The 15601-nt window shown below is 35.1% G+C and overlaps 1 protein-coding gene across 2 annotated transcripts; it reads left to right on the top strand.

The window, feature by feature from the left end:
- The first annotated feature begins 2037 nt into the window (after positions 1-2037).
- On the top strand, positions 2038-8379 carry LOC107784848 (protein GRAVITROPIC IN THE LIGHT 1). 2 transcript variants are annotated; one of them, XM_016606032.2, is made up of 4 exons: positions 2038-2319; positions 2426-2497; positions 2599-2702; positions 6537-8379. In XM_016606032.2, exon 4 carries the CDS (start codon positions 6537-6539, stop codon positions 7905-7907), a length of 1371 nt encoding a protein of 456 aa, XP_016461518.1. In that variant the 5' UTR covers positions 2038-2319; positions 2426-2497; positions 2599-2702; the 3' UTR covers positions 7908-8379. The 2 variants fall into 2 exon arrangements, with proteins under 2 accessions (XP_016461518.1, XP_016461519.1); XM_016606033.2 differs by lacking the exons at positions 2038-2319; positions 2426-2497; positions 2599-2702 and adding an exon at positions 6215-6354.
- The last annotated feature ends 7222 nt before the right edge of the window (positions 8380-15601 follow it).

Genomic DNA, 15601 nt, shown 5'->3' with positions numbered 1-15601 from the left:
ACTAAGGTAAAAAAACGTGTTTGTTTGTTAATTGAAAAGAAGAAAAAGGGCGTAGAGGGATCGAACCGTGACTTAGGTACAAAAAGGAGACAAGAGGGTCACTTGTCACCAGTGCACCAAACTAGTCACTTGAGCATGGGTGGCCATGTTGCTCCCAAACGCGCACACAAGTATACGTGGTTGTACAAGTAATAAAGTAATAAATCGAGTGTCGAACCCACAGAGATTTGTATTAATTACCCACTAGTTTCGTCAAGATTATTCAGCCGAGTCAATCAGAGTTCAAAAGTGGGATTATACTAAGCAACATTTCTAACAAGTAACTAATTTATCAAGCGGCAAAATAGTTGTTGTGTATTCAGTAGATTCGAATATTCAAGGGTTGTGATCGATTCACCAATCCTATTGTGTTCTAAGTAATTCTCACTTACATACAATTAACTCATGGTTGCTAATTAATCGAATAATTGCTCTCGTAGTATTTTTCAGAATTACTACTCACCTATTAAAAATAGATTAACGCCTATATTCATATGGAATCAATCTATTAAGAATGCATTAAGATTACGATATTTAATTAAGCATGGCGTCTAGGTATATTTCTATCCTAACTACAAATCTGCCCCCAATTTAGAGTTAAGATCATGCCATTTTCAATTCTTCTCTAATCTAGACGTAGCTTTTTCAAGCATACCATATATAGTAAATAAAACCTAACTGTTGGCCAAACAATCAAGAAATTAATCACAGAATTGAAGAAACAACCATATATTAGTGAATTGCAATCAAGGTTAAGTCAACTTTAAATAACAATATTCAGGGCTATATCACAACCCCAAAACTATGAGTTTTAGCCGCTCATGATAATATCAAAATAAATTCATAAGTGTTGAATAATTGAGAATACTAAGAAAAGATGAAGGAAACTTAGATATCCTCGCTCCCTGATGTTCCTCGTGTGTAATTTTTCCCGCAAAGTGGCATTTCCCCTCTCAAAATAGGCTTAGTCCTGCTTTTATACGCATTGTGTGTGTGAAGGGAGGGGGGGGGGGGTCTTGGGCCGAAATAACCTTGTCATGGGCGAACTAAGAGAATTTTCCGTCACTAGTGCCCAACATAGCGTGGGACGCTAGCCCTGGCGTTGTACTTTTTAAGCACACGGACTTCTGAGCCACATGTAGCGCCCCACGCTGCCTGTGGCGCTACTTTGTGGCCAATTTCCCATTTTGCTCCTTTTTGCCTCTAATCTCGCACCTTCGCCCTATATTGCTTCCGTAAGATTCCTACACATAAAAACACCACGAATTAGCACAAACATTACATTTCACATCCGAAATCTACGAAACACAAGTGAAATGCGAGATGATATATATATAAATATATATATTGTAAGCTAAATATCAGGCCACAAATTTATTTAGGGCATAATAGAAAAAAATATTACACTATTTATACATAGCCTAAGGAGGAAAGCATGGGTGCATGTACCCAACTCCCCTCCACGTAATTTCGCCCCTCACTTCTTGACTTCGATCTTCTTATTTTTTCTTGTTGCTGTTACTTTTTTTTATTCTTTCTTTAATTGATGGTCTAACAAAAATAATTTTTTTTGCATTTTTAGAGTAGGTATAATGTTACATACATTTTATCGTTGCCAAATCTCGCTCGTCAAATTCTTGTCGATTTGTTGTTGTTGTACAACAAAAAGAGGAAAAATGCAAATGCAGAATTCATTTGAGATTCTCGTTATCTTTAGACAGGTTCATAGGGATTCGAATTTAGCGATGACAACATAATTTTCATTTTCATTTTACATGTTTCAAAAATGTCCACCTTTCGTTTCTCCTGCCATAACACATATACCTGTGTGAATCCGCAGGTGTGTCAGCTGTAAATATCTAATTACCAAAACCCCCCTTCAATCAGCTCTGTTACCTCAACCAGAATCCGCGTAATTAGTATGAAATGCAGCTGGCAATTCCGTAATTACAAAAGTCCATAAATTGACCCAAGCAAGTGTCTGAGTTTTAAATTCCCAATGCCTTGGTTGTCCAACACTTCCCCAAATCCCTCTGGTCCTTTTCGTCTTTTTCTCCTTGCCTCTTCCTCTCCATTTCTCCATATACCCTCGAGCTCCGATTTTTTCTCTGTTCCCTAAAACAGCACGATCCTTTCCTTATTCAATCTCAACCAAGCTTCTACAGCCAAAAGTGCAAAAACACCATTATTATAGCCGTTGAAGATTCTCAATCATAACGCTGTGCTTTTATTTCAATACCAGCTTTCTCCTGAAGGGAAATTTTTTGAAGTCCCCGGCAGGTAGGGTACAATTCCTCTAGATTATTCGCTCAATCATTTTCTCTCTATGGCGTCTAATATGCCTATCAATCTGTTTTTTCCCTTTTATATTGGTATCCATTTTCAGGCAATCAAACTTCCGGAGTTCTGTTGCCGTACAGGAAGAAATTTGGATTTTTCTGCTATTCTTTTCCATTAGGTACAATCTCTAGGTTTTATTTCATAATAGCTGTGTTTGATACATACATATATATCAATGAGCCTTTTGAAAAAAAATTGGGTCTGGATTTTGCTTCACAGTGTGGTTGTTATGAATGGAGGATTATGGTGTTTTTGTGCTTCATTGAGATTTGCGCACAGGACCTGAATATTCTCCAATTCTTCCCCTGAAGGTTTCTCCCGAGGTAACGTTAAATTTCTCATCAATTACTGTAATAGATTACAGATAAATCAAAGGTGATGGATTAGCTCTAGTCTAGGTTTTTTCTTGTGCACGCGCATGTAGAGAATCGTAGTAATTTGTAATCCTTGTGCTGCGGGAGCACGTCTCGGTCTTATTGTTGAGTTCGGTTCACTGTGTGCGCCCTCACAGTAGCTAACCCAGTGACTCACATTGGCTTACTAGATCATGTGACTTAGAGCCGTTTGGACGAGCTTGTTGTAAGTGATTTTTAAGTCAAAATCTATAAGTTAGAAATTTTAGCTTTTGGCTTATTTTTGTCATTTTAGCTTAAAAATAAGTGCTTAAAAGTATAACTTTTATTTTATTCAAACACTACAAAATGACTTAAAAAGTTATTTTAATTTAAAAGCACTTAAAATAAGTCAATTCAAACGGGCTACTGATAGCCCGTTTGACCAAGTTTCTAAAATCAGCTTTTTTTAGAAGTGTTTTCAAAAAATACTTTTTAGAAAAATATTTTTGGTGAGAAACAATTTATATGTGATTATTTTATTTGAAAAACACTTTGTGAGCATTAGTATGATTAAACTTTTAAGAATTGCTTTGAAATGTATTTTTTTTCAAAAAAACGAGCTTTTCTTTTAGGGAGGAGCTAGTTTTTTTACTTTTCAAAAACTGCGTCTGTTTTTGCTCAAAATTTTTTTTTCTTTTTAAAACTTAGCAAAACATTTAACTTTGACAAAAAAGGCACTATTGGCATTAAAAAATACTTAGCCCAAGATTCCATTTGGATGAAAGTATTTTAATTGATTTCTAAGTATAAGCCTTAAGTAGGAATTTTAGTTTTTTGCTTTTTTGTTTTGGTCATGTTAGCTTAAAAGCACTTTTTAATTTTATTCAAACACTATTAGGGTTTGTTTGGTACGTGGATAAGGAAAATTAATTCCGAGACTAAATATTTAGAAGAGTTTATCCCATGTTTGGTTGAGTGAAATTACAACATAATTATTTTTGAAATTATTATTCCAGGATTATAGTATTTTTTTATTCCTATGAAAAGGTGGATAACTAATCTTCTGATAATTAATCCAGAGATAACTTCTTTCCAACTAAATGATCCCAAGATAGTTTAAAAGCTATTTTAGCTTAACAGCACTTAGGGCATCTCCGGCCTTCCAACCTTTGCACCAATTTTTTACACCAAAATGGTGGAAACATCAAAATAGTGCAAATTAACTTCAACCCATTATACTATTTTTTATATCAAAAAAGAATATTTCTTTTATATTCTTCTATCTCTTCTATATTATATTATTATTTTTTATTTAAATTTATTTTTTATTTCATAAATAAAACAAATCCTTTCCGATTTGCCAAATATTGTGTTATTTATTAACAATATATTATATTTCAGTTTTGTACTTTTTTTTATGGTTATATATTTTTATATACAAATATAATTTATAATAAAATTAACTTATAATTTTATATAAAAATAAATATACAAAAATTAAATACCAAAATAAAATATAAAATTAATATTATAAAGACATTACATAAAAACTATAATTAATTATAAAATTATAATATGTTAAATTAAAAGTGTTTTATGATTAAAAAATAATATTAAAATAATAATGAATAATAATAGTGTTGATGAATAGTGTTGCATCAATCAAAATGGTGTTGGATTGGAGAAAAAAATATCAAAATTTACACTAAAATACTATTTTGTGTTAAAATTGGTGTTGGGTTGGAGATTGTCTTACAACGAGTCAATCCAAATAGGTTCTAAAAGAACTTGCTATTGCTAGTTTATTTTGTATTAGCACCTGAAATTGGGTCACGTGACTTGTAATCTGAGGAAACATTTTCTGGGGAATAGTAGTTTTGTCCGTTGGATTATAGTGAGCTCAACTATCGAGAAGAGCAAAGTAAGTCCAACGGGCATTTATGTACACCGTCGGATGCGAAAAATCTTTTTTTACCACAGTTCAATCATGAAGGACCCACATGGCTTTTTGCAGAATGGTTAGTGACTTGTAATAATGAATTACTGCTCTGTTTGTGAACCTATTTTCTTTTTGGTCAATTCCAAATATAATGACTTCATTTTAAATTTAGAAATAATTTAGTTTAACTTTTAATTCTATCCTTAACTAGAAGCTTTTATAACTACACAAATACTTCAAGCTCTTTTTTAACTTATTTAGGATCACAAATTTCAAAAGTCATCATTTTTTCTTAAACTCCATGCCCAGTCAAATAGATTCACGAGTGGTGACACGTCTAAAGTTTCAAAATTTTGGAAGGGTATCTGTACTTTTCTGAGGGTAATGGACTACATTATTAATTTAGTACAAACGTAGGCCTTTACTCCGATTAATTTTGTGGTAGGTGTTGGTCAAAGAACATTCAAGTGTAAAAATAATGGATGTTTCCTGATTTAATTTGGTGTGAATAGTGTGACCTCAAAGTCTTGCGTGAATGGAGGTCTTATTGTTGCATGTGAGGGAGAAAGGAGGGGGGGGGGGGGTGTCATTATCCATTTTCATCCCCAAGATTTTGGGTGGAGTAAAAGCTTTTGGGATAATTTCTTAGGTTAGTGGGCCTTGGCTAATCTTAATGAGGTCGGTAATCTTTGCCGTCCCATAAGGATCTTAATCTGATTTATTTATTAATGAGGCTGTTTTCAATTGATACGGTCCAAAGATTTACTTTTTAAAGAGTATTTAATTGATGGGAGGACTGAGAATTAATGGGTTGCCATTCACTCTTACTTGACGTTTATACTAAAAATAAATTTTTATTTTTACTTTACACTTTATGCATATCAAGATTCAAGGGAACGATAATTTTTTTTGTTATAACCACAGTATTTATTACTCATTTCAAATCATTTTCTCAAATTCAATAAAATATGCATTAATTAATATTCGTATCATTGTAAATTATGCACTTTATTTATTATTTTTTAAAGGGCATGAAAAGTCAAAATGTGCCAAGTAAAAATGAATGGACGTAGAATTATTTACAGCTCGTTACTTGAGGAGTGTTAGAATTTGTTGGAATCCGTTGCATTTCGTATTGTTTATTAGGCGGGGTGTTAATTGCCACTGATAATTCTGTAGTTGGTAGCATATGTATTCTTCCTAATTTGTTTTTGTTATTTGCACTGATGTGGGGTTGTGTGGGGGCATGTCTTTGGGTGTGGGAAATTGGCTAGAAGGGCCATTGATTATGAAATTAATACTATACTTAAAGTTAGGCAGAGGCTGGTGACATAATAATATGGGTCAAACCTTGCCCCTTCAATAGTTATTAATATATAATGTATATATTGCACTGAAGTATTTTATGCTCCCAGCTAATCAATTAAGCCCTGCCAAGAAGCTGCTATCTAATATCTTTTATACTATATAAAAAGCATTCATGAACTTGTAATGTAGATGTACCTTTTGATCGTGTCATTTGATTTGAGATATTCTTTCAACTTTTTTCTTTTTTCCCTCTACTTCTCTGTTCATCCCTTCTTTTTCTTCCAATTAACTATACTTTTTGAAACTTTCTAAATAGAAACCAGAGGGCAGTACTCAAGTAGAGAACAAAAAGAAATTCCAATTTCCTTTGGCTCCCTCGATTGAAGAGTTAAAGTATGTTGCTTTTTTCTTTAGCTGTAACACGCTAATCATTTGGTGGATAGTCGTTATGGCCATCATTATATTCCTTTCTTTCTTTAAATGAACTATTATTTGCATTGGCTGAAATGATCATAATGTATTGCTCCCACCTATTATGATTTAGTCTCATCTTCATATCATATTTTTTTCTTCAGATGGATTCTGTTAATCGGTCTGCTGTGACCCCGAGTAAGAGCAAATTGGCTCGCACTTTTGCTAAGGTTTTGCACATTAGAGCTCTGACAGGAGGAACTCAGAAGCACAAATTCAGTGAAATTGTCAAGGATGATGCAGTAAAGAATGATGTAGCGAAGAGCGAGTTACTCAAGAAAGCACAGTTCAAGGCCTTTGATGATGAAGATGAAAAGCTGAAACAGAAAGCAGCTACAGAAGCTTTTCTTGCCAAGCTGTTTGCAAACATCTCAGCTGTTAAAGCAGCATATGCTCAATTGCAGTTTGCTCAGTCTCCATACGACCCTGATGGTATTCAATCTGCTGATGAGTTGGTGGTATCCGAGCTGAAAAGCTTGTCTGAATTGAAACAGTGCTTCGTTAAGAAGCAGTTGGATGTGTATTCCCCGGAAACCACTCAGATTTTAGCTGAAATTCAGGAGCAGAAGAGCGTATTAAAGACGTATGATATCATGGGAAAGAAACTGGATTCGCAGCTCAAACTCAAGGATTCAGAAATTACGTTTCTCGGAGAGAAATTGATCGAGGCTAATAAAGAAAACAAGCTGCTTGAGAAAAGGTTGAACTCCAGTGGACCGGTGTCTGCTCTGGACAATCTTCACTTTTCAAGTTTGAGCCCTAGCCATTTTATCATGTTCCTCAGGCAGACAATTAGGTCTATTCGTAGTTTTGTTAGGTTGTTCAGCAAGGAAATGTTAGCTGCTGGCTGGAACTTAGATGCTGCGGCCAGTTCCATCGAACCTGATATAGAGTTCCTGAAAGCAAATGACATATGTTATGCTTTTGAATCATTCGTTTGCCGGGAGATGTTTGATGGTTTCAATTATCCCAACTTTTCCATCTCAACTGAGCCCCTGCCCGAGCAGACAAAAAGGCAAAGGTTGTTTTTCGACAGATTCATGGAGCTGAGATCTGTTAAACCAGTAGATTACTTAGCTTGGAAACCCAAATCAACATTTGCAAGATTCTGTCGTGCTAAGTACTTGAAACTAATCCATCCCAAGATTGAAGAGTCCATTTTTGGCAACCTGAATCAAAGAAACATACTCAATTCGGGTGAGTATCCGGAGTCAACATTCTTCTCCACATTTAGTGAAATGGCCAAGCGCATTTGGTTACTGCACTGTCTGGCTTTCTCCTTCGATCCCGTGGCTTCAATCTTTCAAGTGAGCAGAGGGTGTCGGTTTTCGGATGTGTACATGGAGAGTGTGAACGAAGAAGCATTCTTGTCATGGGACGGATCACCGGAAACTGAACCGAGTGTAGGTTTCACGGTAGTTCCAGGATTCAAGATTAGTACAACTGTTGTTCAGTGTCAAGTTTACCTGTGTTGACAAAGAGATGCAAATGAACCGTAGATGGTGAATTGAGGAAGCATCAGATTCGTTGGTTAATAATGGACCCACAAGGACTGAACTGGAGAGGAACATCTTTCATGTTGTTTTTTTAATGTTGTGAATGGGTACAAACAGAAAAGAATTATGAAGAATTTAGGAGGGGGCATCAGGCATGGGAAGGCATGGCTTTTCAATAAAGGTGGGGTCGAAATATGTCTTAATATTGAAAGGGGAAAGCGCGTTGACGGTTTGTCTGGGGGGAACTTGTAATAGCGTACCAAACATTGTTTTGTATTACTCTGTTGTTTGGTTGGAAATGTATTACTAGTAATAGTAGTAATGTTTTGAAGTAGAAAATCATTCCTCCAATTTTGTTAATATTAGGCGAGGAATGGGAAGGATCTTAGCTGTACATTATTTGATAATATGATTCCGCTCTTCTATATTGAAAATGATGTTTGCTTGTGCACATTGGAGTGTTATATTATTCTATATATCTGACGTAGCTTTATTTTCTTAAAATACTACTACGTTCTGGTTATCAAGCTAGCATTAGGAGCAATTTTGGTTTGTTATTGTGTATAAATGTAGCCGGAAAAACCGGTGAAGAACCTCGCTTTTGGTTGAAGACAAAACCCGGCTGAGGTCACCCACCGGCCATCTTTTTAGTCAAAAAGTGTGGACGATCCTATTAGGAAATTCATCCTTGTCTACAGGGTGAAAATCCGAAAAATTGAACAAAAAAATTAATACTTTTTGGTTTGGTTTGATTTTGGTTTTTAAATTTAAAAATCGATCAAATTTGGTTTGGTTTTGATTTTAATAAAAAAACTCGAACCAACCAAATATAGGAGTAGCTATTTTAAATTTTGAATTACACCTATATATATATATGTATACATTTATATAAAGTTTCAAATTTTTTATAGTAAATGTTAATCGTTTGCACTTTTAGTGCAGTTCTTTACCTTTACATTTTAGTTTGATTGCTAGTTTTCTTTTGCTAAGTGTAAGAATCTATTTATTGTTAAAAATAATATATTTTTAATTGAGTCCTTAAATTATTCATCACTATTTGATTCAATTATCATCAATATATCTTGGTAAATAATATATTTCTCAAAGGGCAATTAATTTGATAATGTTACGTTAAAAATGTAAAATATGTGTTTGGTAGTGTATGTCTTACGTTTAAGAAAAAAACCGACAAATAATCAAAAAAATCGAAAAACCGACATAAACCGAATCGAGAAAAAACTGACTTAATTGGTTTGGTTTGGCTCTAATATTTGAAAAACTGACTTACTTGGTTTGGTTTCTTTTTGGGGGAAAATCGATCCAAAGCGAACCATGAACACACCTATGTATCGCTTCCCTCATTAATTGTGTATTTCTTTTTTTGTAATGGACATAACAACTTCAGCTCTAAAAATGCTAAAGTTCAGCAAATACAAAATAAAACTTCAGCTCCTAGAATGCCGAAGTTTTATTGAATTGAAGTTTGCCATTGCACTATGAACTGAAGTTTGCGTGATTGTCTTTGCAAATCAGGCCAAACTTCAGGCAAAAATATCTGAAGTTTTACTTTGATGCTACACTTCAGGCAAAAAATTCTAAAGTTCAAACTTCAGATATAAATTTTTGCTATTTTAGGCATGTATGTCTGAAGTTATCCGAAAAGTGGGTATGATTGCAATTTTTTGTGCAAAACGTGTATATATTAAAAGGTGACCTAAAAACTGAGTATAGATGCAAATGCCCCGAAATAGTTTATAGGAAAAAAAATCTTTTTAAGTTATTTAGGTCCTGCATGATCCTAGTCACTAGGACGTGAATTTATTGGATCCTTATTAATGTGTAGATGAAACTTATTCAATGGATCTCTAATAAGTAGAGATCCTTATTTATTGGATCTTCAAGAACCCTTTTGAAATTTGTGAGACGTCGAACTAATTTTCAGGAAAAGATGAGTATGGTAGGCAGGCAATTCTTCTAATTTTGTGACATGTGTCCGCAAGTAGGCTTAGTTTTATTTGATTTGGGCCCATTTGATTTTCACAGAGAGATAATAGGAAGAGAAAAGAGGACACCAGATTATGACTAGTAACTAAGAGATTTGAATTTGTAACTCTACAATTTGCTTTGTAACCTCTTTTAATTATGGGATCTTTCAATAGAACCAACTGTTAATGTTAGGCCTCGCTTGTAATTTGGTTAGAATTTGGATATTGATGGGAAGGCGTTCCGTTCAGCAATTCATAGGTGGTGACGTGATGTGGACGGTGATGTTAAAGTAGTGGAAATGGCGCGGGTAACCATTTTTTAATGTGATATTTAGTTTTTATCCTTCATTTTTAATGCTAAGCAAAAATAGCTACTATTATATTAAAATTAATACAAAAAGATATTTTTATCCTTTCCATGAATAAATTTTTAGGACATGTTGTCCTTAATATTTACACAACACTCATGAAATTAATGACATGATGTCATGATTTCCTAAAGTTTAAAAATAGAAGGTGTAAATACATGACACTTTGCCCTTGATATTTACACATCACTCATGAAGTTAAGGACACTATGCCCTTAACATTTACATTGCACACATGAAGTTAAGGACACCATGCCCTTAACATTTACACTGCACATATGAAGTTAAGGACATGATGTCCTAAAGTTTAACAATGGAAGATGTAAATACATGACACATTGTCCTTAATACTTATACAACACTCATGAAGTTAAGGATACAATATCCATAATATTTAGACAGCACTCATGAAGTTAAGGAAACCATCTCCTTAACATTTACATTGTACATATGAAGTTAAAGACAGGATGTCCTAAAGTTTAAAACAGAAGGTGCTAATTCAGGACACTTTGTCCTTAATATTTACACAAGACTCATTAAGTTAAGGACATCATGCACATGTATATTTTCGTCCGGACAGGTAAAAGTTTATTAAAGCACTTGTTAAAGAGTAAATACATTTTAAACCGTGGTTTAAAAGTAAATATGGCTCTAATTAATGGCTAATCGTACTCTTCCCCCGTTAAAGTACCATATTGGTTAAAGTATATTGACTATGTCTTTTTATACGATTTTGGGTAATTCTTAATTTATGAATATATGGAATATGCCTTTATAAAATTTCAGATAATTCTTAATTCATGAATGTACTGGGGTTAATTTAGGCACAATATTCATTTTCATAACATGGTATTAGGCCTAGTACATTCTTTTTTTTAGTTTACTCCATGTTAATCCTTCATGTAATACTCGTTTTGTATGTCTTTTTTTTTTTCAAAACTTCTATTACTGGGGTTATAAAATTAATATTAGCATAAACATATCCTATTTTTCGGGGCATTTGCATCTATATTCGCTTTTTATGTCACATTTTAACTTGTGCCCGCTTTGCAAAAAAAATTGCAAGCGTACCCGCTTTTTCGCATAACTTCAGCACACAGGGCTGAAGTAGCAAAGACAATCACGCAAAACTTCAGCATTCTAGTAGCCGGGCCTGAAGTTCAGCTCTAGAGCTGAAATTTTCGTGTAGTAAATGGGAAACTTCAACTCTAGAGCTGAAGTTTTTGTCTTTGTAACATCCATAACTATCAAATATCTTTTGCCTTTAAATTTTCTATATAACTGCTCTAATAATTGGTCATAGCTCTTGTCATGATATACTGCCGTCACATCAGAAGTACCAAAGCTTAAAACATTTATAAGAATTTCTCTTGCATCATATTCTTGAGAAATAGTAAACCATGAAGAAACATCAAAATGAAATAATACTGATAGATTATATTGCTAAAAACTTGTCTGGCAAGAGCTCCCGCGCTTGCCCAATGAGTTGATCTCTTATGTCGTTGAAGTCAACCTACATGCCAACGAGAGTAATATCCTCAGTATATTTGCTTTAGCTTCATTAATCAACGAGAGCAATGTTGAAGTCATCGTTGTAGAAGAAGAAAAAAAGAAATGAAGGAGGAGAAGGGGGAGGAGAAAGGGAGCTGAAGTTGTTTAAAAAGTAGGTACAAGTTAAAAGTTTTAAAAAAAATGGGTATAAGTTAAATAGGGGCGACCAAATAGAGCGCCCCATGCAATTTTTACCTATTTTTCTCATTCTTCCTTTTCTTTTACACTTACTCGTTTGGGCTAAGTAATATTAAGTACAGAATTTATACTAGTTTTTCTGTAAAATGAGGGTAGGATAATGGGGTAGGTCCTTACCACAATCCTTGACGGGCTCAATATTCATACTCCCATCTTGCCTAAAAATTGCACGGGCTCTATTTTCGCCTCTATTAAATCTATACCTATATTTTTAAAATTATTTAACATATACCCTAATTTTTACAACTTCAGGCGCCTCCTTCTTCCTGCTACCTGGCGCATCTTTCTTCCTCCTTTCTTTTCCACTCTTTATTCTACTCTTTATTTTTTGTAATTTGGTGTATATTTTACTGCTGATTATCTCATAGTGACTGCCATTTTTGTTGAACTTAACTTGCAGGCTATGCAGTTGTGTTTAAAGAATGAAGATGATGTTTATGACACCGAATGTTGTGTTTAAAGAATGCAGTTATGTTTAAGGCTATGCCATTTTCTTTTCTTGTGTTCAGTTTATGCACTGCTTCTTAAATATGTTTTGCACTGTGGGTCTATTTGACGAAAACAATTTTCATAGTGTTGCTGAGCTCAGATAACATGCTTTGTACCCATCCAGAAATATCAGAAGGATTTTTATGAGTTGTATCAGTAGAAAGATTAGAAATTCCATCTTCAATACAAAACAAACTTCAGCCCTGAAGTTCATCACAAACATAACAAAGCTTAAGCTAAAACATGCTGAAGTTCAGCAAATATAGAAAAAAACTTCAGCTAAAACATGCTGAAGTTCAGCAAATAGAGAACAAAACTTCAGCTAGTAGAATGCTTAAGTTCAGCAAATACAAACAAAAACTTCAGGCAACACTAAGTTCACGCGAAAAACTTCAGCTAAAACATGCTGAAGTTCAGTAAATAGAGAACAAATGTTCAGCTAGTAGAATGCTTAAGTTTAGCAATTACAAACAAAAACTTCAGCCAACACTAAGTTTACGCGAAAAACTTCAGCTAAAACATGCTAAGTTCGGCAAATAGAGAACAAAACTTTAGCTAGTAGAATGCTTAAGTTTAGTAATTACAAACTACTTCAGGCCCGTCTACTAGAATGTTGAAGTTTGCGTGATTGCCTTTCTACTTCAAGCCCGTATGCCTGAAGTTTACGTGAAAAGTGGGTATGCTTGTAATTTTGTTTGCTTAAAATGAGACCCAAAAAGCGGGTATAGATGCAAATCCTCCCCTGTTATTGCATTTTATAAGATTTGGGCTTATTATAAGTAGATGGGCTTGGACTACATTTTATGGTAAAAATAGTATGGGCTAGCCAGTTTTCGGACTGGTCATTTAAAAGTAGTCAGCTTTTGCAAAATCATTGAAAAATAGCCACTATTTTGCTGCAACACGAAAAGTTCCAGCATAATATACTGGAGATTGGTGCACCTGTTTATGAACTTCCAGCATATTATGCTTGAACTCCAACACGCGGAAAGTTCCTGTCACGATCCAGATTTCCCACCCTCGGGAGTCGTGATGTCACCTACAGGTGAAAGCTAGGCAAACCGACCATTTTCACAAATTCCCTATTTCCCATTTTAATTCTTTAACAAGTGCGAATCAACAGTTATAAACAGCGAAAATTTAAAGCAAGCGGAAGAAAACGATAAACCATTTGAATATGTATCTAATACAACACCTTAAGCAAAAATCTACCCAGAACTGGTGTCACACTTCATAGACATTCTAGAATTACTACAAATAAGGTCTGAAAGATAAATAATACACTGTTTCGGAAATACGTAAATGAAACAGGATGAAAGGATAGAGGGAGATGCCGGGGCTTGCGGACGCCTGCAGGACTACCTCGGAATCTCCGACTGGACTAAAAGCAGCCACCCACACTAAGGTCCGATGCTGCAGCTCGGGGATCTGCACACAGTATAGTGTGTAGTATCAGCACAACCGACCCCATGTGCTGGTAAGTGCCTAGCCTAACCCCACCGAAGTAGTGACGAGGCTAGGACCAGGCTATCAAATAAACATGTGCAGTTATATCATATACAATGGAAATAAAATAGAAATATACAAATAAGGATGGGAGGGGGACATGCTGCGAGAGAATATTATTTACCAACAATAACTCAGAAAAAAATCATAAAGAACAATCTAAAATTTTGCGGCACAAAGAATAAGGAAACTGTAACCAATTAATAACCACTTCTATCATTTATTGTTGCGGCGCGTGATCCGATCCAAATCATAAAAATATTGTTGTGGCGTGCAACCCGATCCATATCATTTATCACTGTTACGGCGTGTAACCCGATCCAATTATAATGTTGTTGCGGCGTGCAACCCTATCCGAATATAATGTTGTTGTGGCGTGCAACCCGATTCGAATATAATATTATTGCGGCATGCAACCCGATCCAAATAATATTGTTGTGGCGTGCAACCCGATCCAAATATAATATTGTTGCGGCGTGCAACCCGATCCAAATATAATATTTTTGCAGCGTGCAACCCGATCCCAATATACAATTCAACACCAATCACAAGAAAAGAGTCCCGACAAGGGAACAATAAGGAAAACAACACTATCCCTAAGCAACTTCCACGAGAATAATCATAATTCTTGCCATAGAAAATCAACAACTTAGGCATTCGTAGTACTTATTAAGAACGCAACGATTTCAATTTAAGATTCACGGGCATACTTGACACCAACGTATAGATACTCGTCACCATGCCTATACGTCGTACTCAACAAACAACACATAGAAAATATGACACAACTTCTAATCCCTTAAGCTAAGGTTAGACCAAATACTTACCTCGAACTTCCACGGCCAACTCAAGTTATCTAGTCCAAATTTATTTAACAACATTAATAAATGCTGAAGAATTCATAAGCAATGCTTAATTATAGGTTTTCTATCGTTTTTCCCAAAAAGTCAAAATCGACCCCAGGCCTGCTTGGTCAAAACACGAGGTTCAGACCAAAATACGATTACTCATTCACCCACGAACCCGAATATGTAATTAGTTTCAAAATCTGACCCCAAAACGAGGTCTAAATTCCACTTATTCAAAAAGCCATAACTTTACCCAAATCCCTAATTTTCTACCCTTAAGAACATGATTTAGGCCTAGAAATCTAATGGGTGTTAATGGAAATTGAAGAAAACGAGTTTAAGAATACATACCTATGATTTTGTGGTGAAATCCCTCTTCAAAATCGCCCAAGTTCGAGTTTAAGTGAAAGAGTTATGAAAATTTTGAAGAATCCCGTTTTTGCTACCGTTTTAAAAGACTGGGCAAAAATAGGCTATGCGAGCGCGACAAAGGCTGTGCGATCGCATAGGTTTCCCCTCCCCTGCTCTCCGCGTTCGCATTACAAGGGATGCGTTCGCATAGAGTTAAAATTACCCAGCCTCAGACCCATCTCCTATTCTATGCGTTCGCGACTGACCCAGTGCGTTCGCGTAGTGTAACTTTCCAAAGCTCCGCATTCGCACCCAGGTCTATGCATTCGCATAGTGCAAACCTGCCCCCTCCCAATTTGTGATGTGCGTTCGCATGG

Source organism: Nicotiana tabacum, chromosome 10, assembly GCF_000715075.1.
Source record: "Nicotiana tabacum cultivar K326 chromosome 10, ASM71507v2, whole genome shotgun sequence".
Lineage (NCBI taxonomy): Eukaryota > Viridiplantae > Streptophyta > Magnoliopsida > Solanales > Solanaceae > Nicotiana > Nicotiana tabacum.
This window is presented reverse-complemented; position numbering and strand designations above follow the sequence as displayed.

Coding starts and splice junctions, on each gene's coding strand:
- LOC107784848 (XM_016606032.2), top strand. CDS start 6,537: ATGGATTCTGTTAATCGGTCTGCTGTGACCCCGAGTAAGAGCAAATTG.